The sequence below is a fragment of the Cinclus cinclus genome, chromosome 7 (assembly GCF_963662255.1).
Source record: "Cinclus cinclus chromosome 7, bCinCin1.1, whole genome shotgun sequence".
Taxonomy (NCBI): domain Eukaryota; kingdom Metazoa; phylum Chordata; class Aves; order Passeriformes; family Cinclidae; genus Cinclus; species Cinclus cinclus.
Genome location: NC_085052.1, coordinates 20,491,070 through 20,511,333, shown reverse-complemented (window position 1 = coordinate 20,511,333; position 20,264 = coordinate 20,491,070). Strand labels below are relative to the sequence as shown.

General features: G+C 42.6%; 2 protein-coding genes across 2 annotated transcripts; both read right to left on the bottom strand.

Moving 5' to 3' along the window:
• Positions 1-1,723: 1,723 nt before the first annotated feature.
• Positions 1,724-5,150, bottom strand: CHCHD1 (coiled-coil-helix-coiled-coil-helix domain containing 1). The gene is made up of 3 exons (XM_062496442.1): positions 4,136-5,150; positions 3,627-3,745; positions 1,724-2,493 (listed from the first exon to the last, which is right to left on the bottom strand). Exons 1-3 carry the CDS (start codon positions 4,323-4,325, stop codon positions 2,383-2,385), a joined length of 420 nt encoding a protein of 139 aa, XP_062352426.1. The 5' UTR covers positions 4,326-5,150; the 3' UTR covers positions 1,724-2,382.
• A 7,135-nt stretch (positions 5,151-12,285) lies between these two features.
• On the bottom strand, positions 12,286-19,259 carry FUT11 (fucosyltransferase 11). Its single transcript, XM_062496441.1, is given in 5 exon segments — positions 12,286-13,097; positions 16,267-16,892; positions 18,186-18,893; positions 18,895-19,119; positions 19,122-19,259. Coding segments are annotated over 5 exon segments (1,845 nt in total). The 3' UTR covers positions 12,286-12,949.
• Between the last annotated feature and the right edge of the window lie 1,005 nt (positions 19,260-20,264).

The following is a 20,264-nucleotide window of genomic DNA, read 5'->3' as shown; positions in this document are numbered from 1 at the left end:
TATGATGCCCTAGAGTCTATCTTGATTTTGCCAGATTTTTCTGTATGAACCTTCTGAACATGAAATGCCATCTTCTAAAATGTCCCTGGCTCTCTGGAATTCAACCTATTTCTCCTGAACTGTCAGGACAACTATTCATCAGGACCAGCTGAAATATTAATGCTACCTCCACAGTGAAAGCCTAAAAGGAGTAGTTAGCAGCAATTATAGAGCTAGTATAATAGTTCAAGGTATAAGGTATAGGAATAAGATCAAGGAATTCCAGCAGATCTGCTTAAATCCTGTAAATCCGACTTAGGAGGGTAGAACAGCTAGTCAGCTTTTGTTTAATTCTTTCCTCACCATGCAATCACATACAGGTCTCTGCAGCAATGTTCTTAACCAGCGTGCTCAACACCAGAACAGTTTTCTTTACCCCCCAGCAACAGCATCATGGGGTGGTACAAGCCCCAACTCAGACAGAACAGTGCTGTTCCCTGTGGGCGCACACATGAACTATTAATGGAGTGATCCTCAATATGAATGCATTTAAACACCCAATATAAGCTTAATGGCGAGATCCAGGAAAATAGCCAGCAGCTGAAGTTGCCAAGGACTATCAGTAACTGGAGTTTTTGGTTATGACAAAAGCAGCAAAAGAATTGCTCAACTACTTTTAAAGGAAGCACTGCAAAACCTCAGTGCACTTGAAAAGCATCGTTTCCTTTCTCTCAATAAAGAATTGGAAAACCTTAGCATAGTAATTTCAAGCTTATAGTAGACATATAAAAGGTTAGACAAAACCCCAAACTGAATTTGTAAAGCTCACCATGAAGCAGTATAATGCAAATATAGCTGTTCAGATTAGTTGGGAGCTGTGCAAAATTTCAAAAGTAAAACCAGAAAAAGGTATTAAGTGTCTCTGTTACAGCTTCTTATATAAGACTGTTCTTTGCGGACACTAGAATTTGGTACGTTCAGCACAGGTGCTATCTTAAGAGATGCATAACTGCTTCTGTTCCAGGCTTGAAGAAAAATTATCATCAACAGAAATGAATCCATTCCTCATTCCCAATCTCTCGTATCCTCCAGAAATGAAGGAAGACTAAGGAGCATTTATTTTCACAGTGTCTTCTGGAAAGAACATGCAAAATGTCACAGAACCAAAGTGTTTTCCCAAACTCAGATGTGCGTATTGTGTTATTGACCCCAAGTCCTCTCAAAGACCCAATTATGCCATAATAGCAACAAAAGAATAAGCTACCCTGTGGATAATCCACTAATGAGCCACTGTAATTAACAGCTAAGTGAATGTTGCTTCAGTAACTTGAAAGCCTTCACCTGACCAAAATTTCTGTGGTGAACAGGTATCAGCCTGGGGCTCCAGAGGACTCAGCTCCAACAAACTCTACAACCATCCATGGGTAATTACACAGTATGTGTGTGCCTGACTCCCCTCTTATTCTGCTTTTTCTACACACTCAAAAGAATTACTGATATAAATGGTTATAACATTAGCTCTCCAAGACACTGCTTTTTTCCCAGCAATTAGGTACTGTTCCAAGAACCTGCCCATGGTTTTGTGGTACTGTAGTGGAAACTGTTCTTCCCCCCCTTCCCCAATCAAAAGTAAAAATAAATTATTTCGATTACCAGTGCATGCTTGAACTTTGTCTCCCCCTTTTAGTTTTTTGCCAAAAAACAGTGAAACATTTTGCTGTAGATGAGCTGCCCAAGTCAAACACCAGCCTTGCTTTATTGCAGTACAGACAAAATAATCAAACTTACGTGGCACCATACCTGTCCCACCTGCAAATCAGAGGGTATAAACCACAAACTTCCATGTTAAAGCTATATTTGATAATTACCAAAGTATTACATATTAACAAGGTATTTTGCTGGAGATTTTTTTCTAAATTCTACAGCCTTTTCTTACAGCAGTGAAAATTAAAATAAACTTTCAAGAGGCACCAGATTGTGTAAGAGTACAAGCCATCATAGCATCAGTTACTACCATCATTACTATCAGTTTGGCTCAGTGTATGAGCCCAAACACTTTTTGATAGCAGCTCCAGAGCTGGACAAGCAGCTTGCATGTGAAGAAGTCATCCTGTTAGGAAATGCATTTACAAGTATGCCTAGAAGGTTTTATTTAATGGGAGGCCCCAAGTAGGCTAGTTGAACAACACACTGCAGAAATCCTAACACTGGATTTCTCCCAAGAGTCTCATGAACAAAACCAGCTGATACTCAAGATGGGTGGGTTTTGCTCTGGAATCAAAAGCACAGTCAAGATCCGCACACCACTTGACATCAAAAAAAAATCACTCAACTTGACTTTCCTTTTTTTTGACCAAGATCCCAATTTTAATTGCTTGTCCACAGTCCCTTCTGTAAAGTACATTATACATAACGCGTGATCTGAGGAAACCTCTTCAGCAGCTTGTTCACTTTGCTTGAAGGCAAGTTTCCCCTGGATGACAGGGTGTCCTCATTTTGACTCTTGCGCTCTTTCTGAAAGAGAAAAAAACTCCTCAAAACATTTACTTCTGTTTCTGCAGATCAGATGCTCATTCCCAGAGACTACAACTAATTTTATGGGGATGTTTCTTTCTTTCAGAATAGTGTTCCTTTAAGGAACACTTACAATAGCACTTGGCTCAATAATCACAAGCTGATGACCTTTAAATGATGCAATTAATAACTGACATCTTGTAAAGATTATATCCTTTCACATTCTTAGCTAAAAATGATATAAACTTCTGGTAACAACCCAGGTTTTTTCTTTTTATTTTCTGTTATTCCTTGATCTCTGATTCTTTGTCATCTACCAAATAAACTGTGGATAATTTTTCACTTACGCTGTCAAACAGCACCGCTAAATTACTACTTAAATGATGACACTGTTACTGAAAGAAAATGGAAACCTGAAATCAGTTTAAGGACAAGTTTAGTACATATACTTACCTTTAGTCTATTTTGAAAATCATTTCATGCTTATCGTATATTATTATTATAATATGTCAATATATAATAAGAAACCTCTAATTTTCAAACAGTATGAAATTTATTTTTCAAGAATGCCTAGCCTTCAAAGTCAGAAACAGGTTGGAAAAGACCTCCAAGATCACCGAGTCCAACCTTTGACTGACAGCCACCTTGCCAACTAGACCATGGCACTAAGTAACACGTCCAGTCATTTCCTGAATGCCACCAGGGATGATGACTCCAACATCTCCCAGGCCAACCTGTTCCAATGCTTCAGCGCCCTTTTAGTGAAAAAGTTCTTCCTGATGTCCAGCCTGAACCTCCCCTGGCAGAGCTCGAGGCCACGTCCTCTTGTCACATCGCCAGTTGCCTGGGAGAAGAGGCTGATCCCCACCTGGCTACACCCTCCTTCCAGGCAGTTGTAAAGAGCAGTGATGTCTCCCCTGAGCCTTGTCACCAGACTAAACAATCCCAGCTCTCTCAAACCCCTCCTTGTAGGAACTTCTAGATCCTTCACCAGCTTAATTGCTCTTAGTTGCTCAAACGTGTCACAGTCAAATTGCTCAGAGAACATTATTCTACTGGCACACAAAAAATTACTGGAGGCTTTCTTCTTTCCTACTACTAGCTTTTAAGAACATAAAAGAGGCTTTAATTACTTCTGCCTTTGCCACGCAGTCATAGAACATCCTGATCTCCTTGGCGCAAGGTGCGTCGTTGAAGTCATTCTGTTTCCAGCAGGCCATCATCAGCGACATCTCCGTAATGCACGTTGCCTCTAGAAGGGAAAGACACAACCAGAAATCCCGGGGGTTTGGGATTTCATGGTAACAACCCCCGCAGTGCATAAATCTCAAAGAAGTTTAAGACAGGGTAGAGACAGGCGAAGAAATGCATAACTAAAGATCCCAGCATTGCTTTGGGCTGAGTTGTTGCTAACATAAAGCAAACCCCTGCAGCCATCCCGCATCTGACTGAATCGTTAAGGCAATGCTACGACGCAACGCGTCTGACCCACATACTCCGCGACCTGAGTGCTGCAGTGTGAGGAAGCGATCCTTCCCACAGGACCCGGCCCCTCCCGCCCTGCGGAGCACACGGCGCCGCCGAGCTCCGCCGGCAACGCGGCCCTGCCCGGGGCCCGGCCTCGCCCTCGCCGGGAGCTCACCCGTCGGCTGCTCCCGGCGGTTCGCCACCTTGTCGGCCAGCGCCAGCGTCCGGGACGGGCGGAGCGTGGGGGGCCGCTTCTTGTTCCGCCACTGCCCCGACACCCAGCGGGTCACCCAGGCGGGGTAGGCGGGCGCCGCCATGTCCGCGCGCGGGCCCCTGAGGGCGGCGCGGGGCCCGGCCCGCCCCATCCTGCCCGCCCGCCCAGGGATAGGCCATGGACATGGAGGAACGCCCCAGCTTCCGCGCGGGGCGGCAGCGCTCGGTCACCGCCCCAACAGGCTGCGCCCGGAAACTCCTTCTGCGGCAAAAATAACAAGGGAAGGGGCGAACGCGCTTCGGCCGGCCGGAGCGGCGGAAATCGCGATTGGTTGAAGTAATTCAGATGGCATTAAAAGAAATCACAGAATGGGCGAGGCTAGAAAAGACCACCCGGTCCAACCTCCCTGCTCAAGCAGGGTCGCGGAGCACGATGCACAGGATTGCATCCAGACGCTTATAGAGTATTTCCAAGGAGGGAGACTCCACAGCCTCTCTGGCTGCTCCAGTGCTCGGGCACCTGCACAGTAAAGTTGTTCCTCATGTTCACGTGGAACTTTCTGTGCATCAGTTCCTGCCCGCTGCCTGTCGTCCTGTTGTGCAGCACCACAGAGAAGAGCCTGGGTCCCTCCCTCCATCCTTCTGGCGCTCTCCCCTCAGATACTCTAGACATGCATAAGGTCACTCTCACTTGTCTCTTCTCAAGTGTATGGAAACTCTTCTTGGTGTCTCAAACTCACATCACTTAGCTCTCAGTCCCTCCTTTCTCTCTGTTACATTACAGCTGGATCTCCCCTGCACTGTTCTTACTATTCCTTCCAAGAAGATACTGAAAGTGCTGCTTCTGAAATGGTAGCATCATTCCCATAAGCCTCCACTCAGTGGAGGAAAAAAACTCTTGTTCCCAGAAGTTTGTCCCCTAGGTCCTGGAAGTCCTCAACTCATCTGGCAGGTTCTGGAGTGCTTATGTCCCCATCTGAAAAAGGCAGGCAATACAGAAGGCACAGGAACATTCCAAGAGCTGGAATGCAAACAGGTCTCTGCATGGCAGGAGGGACAAGGCAGATGCAGAAAACTGAGGATTTAGCTACCAAACACTGGGGACCACAAGGCATGCAGATGCTTGTTGTGGAGCAGTTCCTGAATAGGCTATTTTACCACTGTATCAGGAACAGCTGGAGTCCTCTGACCTTATACAGAATACTAAATCAAAAAATGCTTTTCTTCGCATTTTTTTTTTCTCTACAGGACAATGATTTGAATTAAAATATATTCAACCTCCCAGACATAAAACCAAAAGCAAAGCACTCCCTTTTGCCTAGTCAAGGAAGTTAATGAAAGTTTAGAAATTCTATTACCTTGAGCTAAACGTCACCAGATCTGTACAACAATATTCTCAATATGGTTACTAGAATTTACTGCATCTGCTGACAATAAATCCTGGTATATCCAATTCTATAATTATTTTTGTGTTACTTTAAAATAGTATCTACTTCAAGTCCAAATTAGAGAGTATGAGAAGACATGTTCAAGTAAACAAGGTGTTTTTTTTTTTAGCTCTCTTCTGGGAGAAAATTTTCATCTCAAGGTACAAATTCAAACACTTTCTGGAAGTTCTGAAACATTTTGCTGAGCAGGATGTTTCTCTATTTCCATTTTTTCTAAAAAGACAGGAAACAAGCTATCCTTTGAGCTTGACTACTAGTAGAAAAGAAAGCAAACAGGCTGACACCTTCAAATTAGGCCAGAGGGCTTGCACTGTGCAACTCTGAACAGTGGTGACTTTGAAAACCCAACACAGGGACATGAAATACATTTCAGTATTCCCGTTCAAATGAGGTTCAGCTACTCTTGATTTTTCTTCTTCTAGCCACCCTTCCTACCCTTACTGCTAGCTACCCACCTTCACCTGCTGCATTTGCCTCCTGCAATGCCTAACTAGAACAGCACAGAAACATTAACAAGGAAAGACAAAAGTACTAGGACTTAAGAAAAGCTGAACTTCACTCCCTGTAAATCACTCTCCCTTCTTCCAAATTACATTAGCTAATGGTGGCAGCACCTTCAAGTCTTTTCACCTTCAAAAGCTGATTGCTCATTTAAATAATTCCAAGAAAAATGAGGTAGGGGAGGAAGGGAGGCTGGGAAATAAAAAGGCAAACTACACAAGGAGAATTGTAATAGCTTCTGTAAGTTATTGCTGTCTGCATTAGAACTAATTTTTTGGCATCAGTCCAGTATTGGAGCATCAGCCTAAAAGATTCCCAAGCAGACAGAATAAGATACATGATGGTGTCTGCACATACCATGCAGGGATGTCTGAAGCAGGACACAGTTTTATTATTAAACATTATTTTTTAGTATTACACATTAATTTTAAGGGAGAATGTAGAACTACAACAGGGCTGTGTTACTCAACAGCCAAACGTCTCTACAGCCTGTATTTCGTATAGCTGATAGCACCAACTCACTAATGGATGGGACAGAAGTCCTAACTTTATAGGCACAGTCAGAAACCAAATTCCCTCAACAGTGAACCCCAGAAATGTTTCCCTGTGAATCCTGAATGTACAACTGTAAAAACCATGTAAGATTTTAACTTTCACTCATTAGCATTTACAACTTTTTTTCCTGTATCGACACATTTAAAGCTGAATCCTAGCTTGCATTTCAACTGGTCAAATCCAAAATTAACCACAGACCTTAAAACTATTAATATTAGATTTGAAAAGAATATATATCACCACTGAACAAGGGCCACATATGGTGCTACAGTAAATGCTATACCACAATTAAATAGAATGCTAACAGTGCTGTGATAAAATGCACCCTTTAAGATGAGACTCATCTCAAATACCTCTTTTTGGGTATCATGAGATGAGAATTTACACCATGTATTCTTTACTTTCTAGTGTAGTTATGTAAAACCTCCAGATCAGTTAGGGGATGAGGCTAAGAAATCAGCTGTATTGGGGAAAAAGCACAGAGTTGATATCCATGTATTTTTGACTGCCTGGATCCAGCTTTCAGATAAATTCCAGTATGTTCACACAAATTTATCCTGAATGCACCAGTTCTTCTCATACCACTTCAAAATGGCCTCACCTACCACACTTTATTCTCATCTGTCTCACCCTGACCTCCTTAAACCAACTTAGATATGCCTTAAAATTTAAAGCACTTCCACTTTAACCTTAGTAGTAAAACAAACCAGTTTGCAAAGATTCCAGGTGGTTCAGACTTAACTCCTGCCTGCTGAGCTATTGTGTTTGGACAGTACTAGCACTTAATGCTCTTCTTAGCACAATGCATTCATGCAGTCATAACTAGACATGTCACACCCCATCCCAACTCCCACACCAACCCTCATCTTGTGCTATCTCAATCAGATCAGCTGCTCTTGCATTTTTCTATCAATCTGAGCAGTTCTGAGCTGCCATCCCCAACTCCTAATTCCCAGGATCTAGGAAATTGTTTCCACTGCCAATTACCTTATTTGTGTCCTTATTTGCTCAGAGATGCCATAAGGTATTGTCATCTACTCTGATCCATTCCAAGATCCCCAGAACCATCTCTAGCTGAGACACTTGCACATTCATTTTTTTCTGCAGTAAAAAAATGCATTTAACAGTACACAAATTAAGATGCTAGTGGTGTCATAGCTCTGGAACAAATCCCGCAGCTGCATTCCTCTCCATCCTTCCTAATCCCTCTGCAGGGCCATATATCTCTCACTGCCAGGTCTGAGACAATGAACCATAAAGAGAAGTACAGTTTGTTGAAGTCTGACGCAAACTTTGGCTCAGTTGGTCATATCACTAAAAGGATTTTGTCTCTGATTAATTTCAACCTGTCAGGAGAGGTCTCCGGGCAGAATGAAGGAACCTGCCACCCCGTACACTGCCAATTAATACAACTTCCCAGAAGGTGCCTGGAGATCCATCAATAACCTTAACTAAATACAACCAAATAAATGACAACTAATGATTAAGGGAGTGGCTCTCTTGGGACCATGGCTGAAGAGTGTGAATGGCAGGACAGTAAGAGAGGCAGATGGCTGCTTGTCTAACACAGCAATACCTGTTAAAACTCCCATGTACCTGATGGCTGAGTTCCAATTAAATTTATCCTGTTCCCAGTAATTTAGAAGTTGTTCTTCCACACCACTTAAAACTACCCTCAGTCAAAGTGCAAGAGGGGCATTTCTGCTGATTCTTCAGCTGCTGCTGCACTTTGCAAACCATTTCCAGAGAAAGTAGCTCATTCTCCTTTCTGTCTAAACAAATACATCCACTGTTGCTTGGGTCTCATTCTACTTACCATTAGAGAGGACCCAGAGATCTTTCAGTCTGAAAATTACTACAGTGACTGAAATAAGAAAAGGCAACTCTTTCTGAACTCCTTTTGAGTTCCAGAAATCATAATATTAGGTATCAAATCAATATTCTTCAGTGAAGTTATATACTTCCTACAAATTGCAGTCTTTGCTAAAGGATAGAAAACACAGACTACTAGTTCAGTAAATAAAATAACTGGTTTTAACTGAAAACTAAGGCAGCATGTGGTATCACAGTTTTGGCAGACAAATGAGAATTGTGACTTGTCCAATCAATTCAATGCATTGGACTACTAGATTTTTAACCTTCAGTCAGCCATTTGTTTCTTGTCTCCCACTTCTCAGAGGGCATAAATTTTTTCTAGCTTGTCAAGCCAATTCTGAGACACAGCATCAGTAGAATCTACTGGTGTTTCATGTGAGCAGTAATGAGGATATATGTATTTTTAGAACATTAATGCCAGTGAATAAAGCTATCCTGACAGCTTTGAAAGCCTCCCTCTAGTCACACAGTAAACAGACACAATGCATGACAAGCAGTGAAGCCACTCACCCTAGTCTGTAGGATCCTGTCAAAGCATCTACATGGCTAAGTATCTTTAATATTTGGTATATTTGATAAATTCCTGATTAGTCTCAGTTTTTATGAATATGGGTACCAGCACTGTAAGAACATGATAAAGATAAATGTTGAATCTATCATGTTCAGTCTGAGTATCACAAAGCCTTCCAGTAGTCACCATATGAGTGATGACATTCAGCCACCATCTTGCTGGTTTGGATTTAAAGCAGTAAGAAAGTTAGCAGCCAAGAACAGAAATCAGGAACCTTTCTCCAAAATAATAATGCTGTAGTGACCTTCTTCCTTGTCTGCATTCACATACTTGCATTAGTAGAAAGACAACTAGGAGGGTAAATAGAATTCACTTTGGCTACAACTGGCAGTACATGTTGGCACTGTATAGCAATCCTTTCAAATGCATTATTAAGTAAATTAACTGCAAACTCTTCAAGGGTATGCGACCCAGCTTCTCCTTCTGTCTTCTCCAAATAACAGGAGAGAATGAAAGCAAAGCCATGGTAAAATGTTTACCCAACATTTTGTAGTTCTTGCTGTGCAGAGCAGTAGATGCTGTGAAGGTTGATCAGCAGCATTGAACACAACTGCAACCACAACTCTCTATCCAGCTGGGTAGGATTCCCACCTCTCCTGTCCCTGCAGTTTGCCTACCAGCTACACAAAGCATTCACACTGTGCACTGAATAAATATTCCAGCCTTAATTCTTCCACACCATACATAAAAAGTGAAATACATTTACTACATTAATTGAGGCAACACACACACAGTTCATAAATCATGGAAGTATTGTGACATAGAGGAGATGAAAGCTAGCATGATCTATTACTACAGAAAAAAAACACTACAGATACAAAAGAAACAAGGCTTGGGTGAGCTTCACAGACAAGAGTAGTAGCTAATACTCATTACCTTTTGAGAAACTCACCACCTCCAAGACTCTAAAGAACAGTTAAACCTAGGAGGACACTAAAAACTCAGAAAAGAAAGCTACCAGATGACTTGTGACTCAACTACAAACTGGAAGCTGTACTTTGAAAACCAGAAAAAACTCATAGAATATCTGTAGTAAAGTTACTTTCAGATCTGTACTCTCTCCTTACCCACTTTAAGAAGACAGATGACAATCAGAAATACTCATGCTCGGGAATAGTCATCAAACTCAAAGCAACAGCCTTCTGTAGCACAGATACAGAGCAAAATAACAAAGAAACCCTGCAGGAATAACAAAATGACCTTGTTGGTTGTTGACTGTAATACAGTGAGTACAGGAAATACATAGTGGTAAGGAATACTCGGTTGTAAATTAGCAAATGAACAAAATCAGGGCCCCAGGGAAGAAGTTTTTACCTTCTTTGCTAGCTACTCTTCAGCTTGTACCACCAGATCTTCAGTGCTACTGTTAGTTGACAAACATGCTCATGTTGCTGAGCAGGAAGACAAAATGGGGCTTTGGACATCACTCATCAAGGACCAAGCAGGAGCTGATGCACATACTTATACTGGTACTTCCTCCTGTTGGGACAATGCATTTAATGTAGCATGCCTAACTTTGGCAACAGCAGATAAATTATAATAAAGACATGGAAATTATTAAAAATGCTGCACTTCTGAAAAATCTACTTAAATTACAGGATAAAATAGTAAAAACAGCATGTTCTAGTACCTGATTCTTATTTTTTATGTTTAGTACAAAAAGCAAGATCACAACTTCTCCTCCTGGGTATTCCACTAAACACTTGAATAAGAAAATGTTTTGAGATACAGCTAATTAAGAGAATGCAGTTAAAGAAGACCGAATTATTTTCTATACAGAAACATGAAATTAAGTAACTGAAGGCATTAATTCAAACAATTTACTTAAATATCATTAACTTGTTTAGTATAAGTCAATATTCAGAACTAAAGCAGGCTTAATTTGTTTTATCTTAATTTACTTCTCAAGCAAGTGGCTTCTTCAATCCAAAATAAACACCTGTAATTTTTAATCTGATTTGAGTAATCCAGTTTAACAATTAACTGAGATATATTCTCTTAGGTATTCTTGGCTCCTGAATAACTGAAAAAAGGAACGTAAACTGATAAATGCATTTTAGCTGAAGAATCACTTATTACTGTTATTAGAGAAGAGGCAGAAAAAAACAAACATTCTTGTCCTGAAAACAATTAGGTGAGAACAACGTACAGTGTATGCATTTCCTACATTTGTAAAAATCCAAATGTAAAAATCCAAAAATCCAGTGATAGTCATGGGTCTGAAGTCTTTGCTGTCAAGGTGCCCCGATTTTAACAGGGTAATATTGTTATGTCACCTGAGAGGCAAACACTGAGATTATTATTTCCTATACTGGTATTATACCTGCAGTACCATACGTATAACATTATGAAGGGGAATTTGAGGGGAAAGAAAAAGATATTAAGTGTACATGCACTAAGCAATAGACAGTGATGTGATTAGGAAGAAAATGTAGAGTCACTGGTGTTCCTAACTTCTACTGACAGACATCAGACTTCCCACAGCAATGCATAAACTGCCTTACAAAATCAAATTACAGAGTAGACCGTAGACTTTCATTATCAACAATCTGTCTTAAGCACAGAAACTTTGGCTCTTTAGTCAGTAGTTAATTTCTGAAGGAGGAGGGGAAATGGAGAAAGAAAATAGCATTATACCATTAGAGACATCACTGCAGTGTGGCCATATCTGCCTGTGCTTTTAAACCTGTGATGCTGAATTAATTACTTCCCCTCCACTGCAAGATTAATTATTTCAGAGAGATACCTACTATGGCAGGGGACAGTGGGGTTTATTTATACCTGCAAGCAATACAAGCCATGCAGCAAGGAAATCTATCCACATATTGTCACTTAGGAACTCTGGTCACAGACCAGAATCACAGTGTGTTAAGACTGGTAGAGATACAAAACCATCTCAGTGCACCTGGTTCTGATCACACACTTCAGCATACAAAGACTTGCATCCAAACTGCAGAGACCACTGGAAAGGCACCATTGTTAAAATGTATTTGTCTTTGCAGAAAGCTGCACATACTAAAAAAAATCCAAGGCCTCTGAATTGCTAGCATTAAAGAGGTAACAATAAATCAAGATTACAGATTTCAGATATGATGAAAACTTAAAAGAACCAAAGCACAGAATTTTATTTTGTTCTACACAATAGCAGGTAATACACTTTCTGGTATGAAATACTTTGTTGAAAGTTGCAGCTTAAATAGTTCTCCTATCCCATTGTACATATGATCTGCTAAGCCATCCGAAGAGGAAAACTGGGCAGAGTTAAGAGACCTGCCCATGGTTATTCAGTTACCTTGGAAAGGAGGAGTATCTGAGGCATGTTACTTGGGGAGAAGAAACTTTATTGCAGCAATTTCATAAGGCACAATTGCTCTTCAAAGATGTGTCTTTTGTAATTGCTTCACCGGAAAAGCCATTTGTTAATAGCAGCTAAAAGTACATCTTAATGAAAAGAATATGTGATTGATAAAATACTTTAAAAAACAACTAATATTCTGAAGACTTAAAAAATCCCTGAAAGTCATGTAAGACACAATATAAGCATAGCAAATGCAAAAGGAAAGTAAATTCCTCTTTTGCCCCACATGTTGACACCTGCAAGTCAGGAGTGGCTTCACACCACAGAGCTGAAACTCAAAGCAGTTGCTAACATTTCCACTGCCAAAATCCAATTATAGCAGAAACTTACTTCATGCACCAGAAAAAACTGTCTCTGTGAGAGGTTTTTTGGCTTTGTTTTTTTTCAAGGCAAACATCTGAAGTGAGGTAAGAATTCACAGTCTCAACTTTCAATGCAATTTTCAAATCAAGCTCTTACAAAGATGGGTCAGTGTTGCCTTGTCCTCTTGAGAAAAATCTCATGCATGTAGTCCCAAAATCTTCCCTGGTGAGACTCATTGCGATGAATCATAGCAGTGAGGGCCTCACCCTGATCAAGGCTTTGCCAATAATCCTGTAGCCACATTTCTTTCCAACTGAAACATAAAGAGACACCATTGCAAACAATTAAGAACAAATTAGTCTGCAGCTGTAATAGCACTGAAACCGTATTTTTCTTTCCCTTAAGATGAAAATAGGCCCAGAGACGGTCATAACAAGGTATGTTGTTAGTCTGCCACTGTGCTCCAAGTCATTTAAAGAAACTTGCTTTGAAAATTCTCTATAGCAAAAATAAGTTCACTGTTAGTTTTACAACATTCCAGAAATACCAACATATACTATCACTATCATGTTAACCAAATAAACTAAATTACTACTTGTAGGGAATAAAAACTTCTATTAAAATAAAATCTATCACAATGTCATCATTTTGAGAGTAGCTTTCCCTGGCCAGTATGCATATAACAGCCTAAAAATCAGGGTTTTTTTTCAGTTGATCCATTTAAACAACTACAAACTCAGTTTACACATGACAGAGACAAAAATCATTATATTCTTTAACACAGATTCTATTCTTTATCTCCAGACTACATGGTCAAGTATGGGCTGTCTCTTCGTCAGTGCATACAGTCTCAACCTTTTCATAGTACAGACTGCATCACTGCAAATTTCAGCAATTTTCTAGTTCATGACCATGTGGACTACTTCTCTCACTTGTATTACATCAAGGTATGCTAATTATTTACCTCTTCTCTATTATTTCTGCTACCCAGAAACAAATCACAAATTTTGGAAAAAAGGACCAAACATGTGGTTCTTTATAATACATCCATATGAATTACCCAATACTTGTTAACTAAAATACAGAATTTTTTGCTTCTTCTCCCTCCAAATCACAGAAATAAGTACAGTGGCTCCTGCCTTCCCTCTGTACACTATACACTGAATCCAGTGTGACTGCACTGCCTGGAAGCAGATCTCACCCACCACTCCAGGAAGGCTGCAAGCAATGCACAAAAAATCCCAGTGCCTGTCCTTGTGCAACGGCAGCCTGTACACCATGGGAATCAGCTTCTGTGGTCCACAGCATCACCTGTGATGGCACCTTTCTGCAGAGTACACCAACACAGACCCCAAAACAAAGCTTTCAACACAGATTCCAATGTGAAGGATCATAGACAGAGGCTTTCTTCTGCTTTAAAAAATAAGTATCTTCAGAAAGGTTCCTTAGCACCACACTTGGATGCACTGTGAGATCACATTGCCTACTAGCTAAACTCATTATCCTCTGTTCCAAGGACTGCCAACATGAATTACTTGCTTTTTGCAGCACTGAGTAAGGGCACGTGTTTGGAAAATTGGTTTACTGCATAAAGTACTAGACCCAAGAGCAAGCCGCAGCAAGGAGAGAAAAAAGAGAAACATCTTCCAGATCAGCTCTATGGAAACAACACCAAAAAGAATTCCAATATCCAAGTGAAGACTTTACTGAATATCTATTCCCCAAAATAGATATTATATTCAGCAGCAGCACTGCAACTCAGAGTTTCCTGTACAAAGCAGCTAAGAATTCAATAAATTGTAGTGACTGACCACAACCTGACACATACCACTGCTTGTTCTACAGCTTTTTTTTCCTTAAGCTCACTTGGGTGTGAAACCCTGCAGTCCGACTACAAGTGAGGCTGCAAGCATTAGGATTTAGAAACCACATCTCCACATATACAGCTAAAGGTGTCATAGTGCTCCAGCTACATATACCTACACAGAGAGAGATTGTGATTGCAGCAGCATTCTGACAATTCAGCACATCTATCAACACTAAAAACAAATTACATCTGGGAATAAGAGTTACAGAGCATGCAAATGTCTAGTGTAACCTTACTGTAACTGGGTATATGTTCTAATAAACTCCTTCGTTGTCCTCTGAGTTCAGAAGGCTCCAGAACACTCCACAGGTCAGTGTGTGTTTATAGTCAGACCTAGTATCCCTGCTAGATCTGAGTAATTTTTCCACAGTAATGTTTTTTAAAGTAACAAAACACTCCATTGTCTGGCTCAGTAGGCAATCATATAAATTGATCATACTGTTAAATAACATTACTGTCAAAACTCAAAAATATGGGCATGCTTAGCTAATGTTTTGGTGGCAATTTTATGCTATTGTCACACTAGTTAGAATTATAAGTAGCCATGTCCCATTCTGCAAATAAAACTGGTTAAAGCTTAGATGCTTATCAGATAGAAACCACTGTATTTCCCAGGAGATGCCCACGAACATGCCTGGGAAACTATGGACACGTATCTTTATAAAGTAAATAGCAGTGAATGTAAAAGCTTCCCTAGAACAATTTTTCCAGACACATCTCATGCCTACAAATGGGGAGAATAACAGACACGGAAACATGGGATGAAACTGTAGCTTGAATTATGCACCAGCAATTGGAAACTCCCTGCTGATGAGCTCTGTGAAGAATGACAGAAGCACCAGAGCCTGCACGTGGCACAGGCAGCAACTCTGTGTGCCTGCACAGGTACGTCTCTACTGCCACCTGATGCTCAAACAGAAAACCTATGGAAAAGTAGAAATACTTCTACCGAGTAGGGTGTTGCATAGCACACTACAAAGTAAAAAAAAAACAAAAACAAAAACAAAAAAACATTTTGCTACCGGGACTGAGAAAAGGCATTACTATAAAAAAGCTCTGGTAAATCAGTCTATTCTGTCCTGCACAGTCCCTCTCCTAAAGAAGTGGGATGGTGTCCTTGAACACAGCCAGAGTTTTGTTGCACGAAACAGCAATAGATCTTGAATTCTGGGTGAGTCTTCAGACTCCCGAAGTCTACAGGAGTCAACATTGGCAGCTCCATTCTTAACGCAGTACTTTGTAAGAAGGTATAGAGCTGCTTTTGCCTCAGGGCTGCCAAGTGCTTTACCATCACTGTACTGAAAAACATCCCTCCCTCAAGCAAACAGGCTAAGATAGACAAAGGATAACCCCACTGCCTGAGGTAACAAAGCATTTTAACAGAATATTGTGAGTGTGTCACAGTCCTCTTTCAGCTGCTAACACCACAGTCCAAGCCTCTTGTTCAGCCTCAGCCTTACACAGTATTAGCAGGACTCCTATACTACCCACAAGACCTAATATAAAATATAACTGGAGAAATAACAAGAGACCTTTTAAGTACAAAGCATTAAAGTTACAGCTCCTGTTCTCTAAAGCTTTTTTACTTTCAAAAAGCATAATTTTGGCACATTACCTATCTCCCTCAGAGAGGTCTTCAATACTTCCAAACCCAGGGGTTGGCATAGGACATCCCATGTGCTTGAACTGAGCTATATGAGGTCTGGGAGCTGGAATTTTTCCACGAGACTTCTTGTGCTCCTGCTCCTCTTTGACCCGGGTGTTCTCCTTGTCACAGATGAAACACTCGAAGCCATTCAGGTAATTGGGCAGAGTCATGTCATTCACACCCCACTCCCGTTTCTCCAAGCCCTCTAGCAAGAACTGGTTTTTGATTCCATCAACGTTTTTATACTCTAGATACTTCAAATATTCCTCTCCATTTTTGTCCAGAAAATCAAGATACTTTGCCAGCTCTCGGGGGCTGTCAAAATCATCAATAAGAATGATGGAGAGGTTGTTTGGCATCCAGTCCCGCACAGCTGGGGAGCCTCGGTACACTGGGACAGCACCCAAGTGCATGGGACGCCACAGCTTCTCTGTCATGTAGTCGTCACATATGGCATTCTCCAAGGCCAGATGAAACTTGTACCTGGCAATAAAAGTCATAAACTCAGAGTCTTCCGTAGTGGCTGTAGAAGTGTCTCTCAGTCGCTCGCTGGGGAGCTCACGGTTATGCAGGCATTTCCCATAGGAGTCAACCTAAAATAAGAAACAGCATCTTTACAAAGTGATTTGTTCCCCTGGAACTTGTTTTCAGACCCTGTAGTTCCTAACTTGGATCAGTTCGTAGCTATGTTAATTTAGCTTCATTTTCCCCCCAAGTTGTCTCCCTTGAGACTATTCCTAAAGCCTCAGTTCTACAAGCTTTAGAGAAAACCAAGTGCTGAGTTTCAAAAGCAACATTAGCTACACCACGGACTGAGGGGGTGAGGGGACTGCACAGATGCCACCCAAAAATGTATTTATTACCAGGTAAATCAGAAACCAACAAGTAAGGAACAGCATTTGACTCTATGTCAATTTAAACATCCTCTTTCCACTTAAGAGACCCAGTGCTTTTCCAAACAGTTACTACACATAGTTCCAGCCAGTCTTGGCAAGCTGACAATTTTTTTCCATTTGTTAGACTGAGAAAAATTGTTGCAGGGAGCTAAAAGAATACCGTCTGAAAATACAAGACAACATGCTTGAGCTGGAACCTGCATCATGCTTTGAGAAGACAGTCATTTTTTAAAAATTATTTTGCCTTTGCTTTACTCAGTACATGATGGCCTTACACAATAACCAAATCACGACCAATAGAAACAACAGAAACCACCAGAAAAACAAGTTTCTGGCAAAGTCTAAAAACAGACTTTTTTTTAAAAAAAAAAAAAATCAATCTAATACCCTTCACACTTTTTAAGAGAAAAAATACAGTATGCTTTTTTCCTGCTTGGAAAAAACTATATTATTTTACTTTATGAAGTTACTTACCATCAGCTGTAGCACAGCAGTACAAACTATCATAAAAACAACACGGTCCTACCACAACACAGGAAAGGAGCAGATTCTCACAACAGAGCAACCTGCCTTTTAACTTCACTCCACTTTCAAAGGGGAACGAGGCTTGTAAAGGAACAGCCTCCCTGTATGCCAACTTCGAAGTCCAGACATTTGAGCAACTTCTAGCACTTGATCCACAAGACCGAGCTTATTCAGGCTTTGCCCAGCTTGTGACTGATCCCGACTGCGGCCAACTCCACAACTAACATCTGCATCAAGCCTGCCTACTGACATGCGGTGTAGTCTAGATCACGCTTTGGGAAGGAACACAACTAGTTTTTCTGTCCAGCTTGTAATCAGCATGTATCCCGTTATGATTCGCGTCTCGGCTAAAAACAAGGACAGACAAACCCCATTAAAACGAGGCGGTAGAGGGGGACAGCCGGGTGTTCCCAGCTCCGACAGCAGCACCACGGCGCAGCGTCCCCGTGCGTTCAGCCCACCTACCTGGATGTACTTCATGAGCTCCCGCACGTAGCGGTCCCTGTCCGAGGGCACATCGCAGTGGGACTGCATGTACAGCACCGGGCCGTAGCCCTTCCTCCGCCACGCGTCCTTCTCGGCCAGGGGCACGGCCGGGGCCCGCAGGTACCCGGTGCCGGGCAGCCACTGCAGCGTGAGCGGGTAGTCGGACTCCCGGCGGAAGGTGGCCGTGTAGTTGAAGAGCCGGATGCCGGGCGAGTGCGAGAGCACGTAGTTGTTCATGGGGGACTCCTCGTGGAAGAGCGCCCAGGTCTGGTGGGGCAGGCGGGGCAGCGGCGCCTCGTAAGCTCTGAAATCGGTGCCGTAGAAGATGAGCGCCTTGGTGCGGCGGTGCCGGGCCACCTGCCGGCTCCGGGTGACGAGGCAGGAGCCGCGGGGGCAGTCGATGCGCTCCGTGTCGCCGGGGAAGTGCGGGAAGAGGCTCCCGCTCCACCACAGCAGGATGGGCAGCGCCTTGTTGCTCCGCGTGTCGTTGTTGCCGGGCCCGCGGTACGACGCGGCGGCGACGAAGGCCGCGCCCGGCGGGACGGCGTCCTGCGCCCACCCATCGGCCCCGCACGGCTCGGCCGGGCCCTCCGCGGCCGCCGCGCTCCAGGCCAGCGCCAGCGTCACCCACAGGCCCGCGGGTCCCCACCCCGGCCCGGCGCCCCCCATGCCCGGGCCGTGCCACGGGAAGCGGCGCCGACCCCGCCCCCGGCGGTGCCGTCACGGGGCGGGGAAAGGGCCCGGGGGAAGGGCCCGGGCGGGAGCAGCGCCGCCTTCCCCGCCTCTCTCACCTCGAGCTGTCGCTGCAGCTTGGAAGCGGCTCGGAGGGGCAGCGACGCGGACCCCTGCTCTGGCGGCAGCGTGAGCCTTGCTGCAGCGGCTCGACGAGTGACCCGTTCGCAGCTCCGTCCCAAAAGCCCGCCGTACAAGGGCTGAAGCTGCTGTAAGCCTGTCTGCCTCTACCGCTCCTGCATCCGTCTGTGCTAACACCGGCCCCCGCAGTAGCTGCAGCGGACAGCGATAAAGCCGAGCTGTTCCCCGGAGGGACAGCATGCCGCGACTGAACACACCTGCGGAAAGAGGGTTCATGGACCAAGCAAGCCGTCAGCTGTTACAAGAAGGAGCACCCAGCTCAGCTCCTGCTGGAGACCATAAAGGGAAGGAACAGAAAACACCTTTTACTAACAGAAATCTTCTGTTGGGTCTTTATATATATATATATATATATATATATATATCTACAGGTAGTTTTAAAGCTCCCTTGAAATCTGCTGTTCCACACCAACCTTCCTGAAGGAATAATTCCTTCAGTACTAAAATATTCTGTAAATGGGAAAGTGTTTTAAGCTACACTATGTAAATCCAATGGACATATTCTAGAATTACCACTCAGTTGCTCAGTTACACAATTGCTAAAAGCTTCACATTAACTTATTAAGATATAATATCTATGAATTATCAGTTATAATACAGGATATTAGTTAGTAGGGACACAAGGCAAAGAAGTATTCTTCAGCTGTGTAAGGAACAAGTTAGAGGGAATAGTTTTCCTGTCCTTTGAAAAGTTAGGTGTAGTCTCTGCTTGGGCCTGCTCCAACAGCACCAGAGCATCCTCCACGCTGTGAAGGAAACACACATGGGCTCTCCAATGCAATTTCCACCAGCATCAGAATGTTCTGCACCATTTACTCCACATGATTAATGTACAAGGCCCATCACTATCACACCAGTTCTGTGGCAGATTCTGGACATAAAGTACATTCTAAAGGAGAGGAATCTCAAAAATATTCTACAGCAAATTTAGTGTTATTGGATAGTTAGCGATGATTGTCTTGTGCTTTCATACAGATTTGTTATAATGTTATCAGCAAACTGTACAACAGCAATATTCACGGGTACAGTCAAGATAACACTGCCAGTTCACTCTGAACTTTTATTTTTGCAATTACCAACACTCCCAGCAAAAAAACCCCCACAACCAAAACAAACCCCAACCCCCCCCCAAAAAAACCCCAAACAACCCCAACCAATTCACCCAGGTGCCATTAACTCTGAAAT

Excerpts from the sequence above, each read along its gene's own strand:
- CHCHD1 (XM_062496442.1), bottom strand. The coding sequence starts at position 4,325 with ATGGGGCGGGCCGGGCCCCGCGCCGCCCTCAGGGGCCCGCGCGCGGAC. Across the intron at positions 3,746-4,135 it reads CCGCCGGGAGCAGCCGACGG|AGGCAACGTGCATTACGGAG; the intron begins GTGAGCTCCCGG and ends TTTCCCTTCTAG. Across the intron at positions 2,494-3,626 it reads ACTGCGTGGCAAAGGCAGAA|AAAGAGCGCAAGAGTCAAAA; the intron begins GTAATTAAAGCC and ends TTTCTCTTTCAG.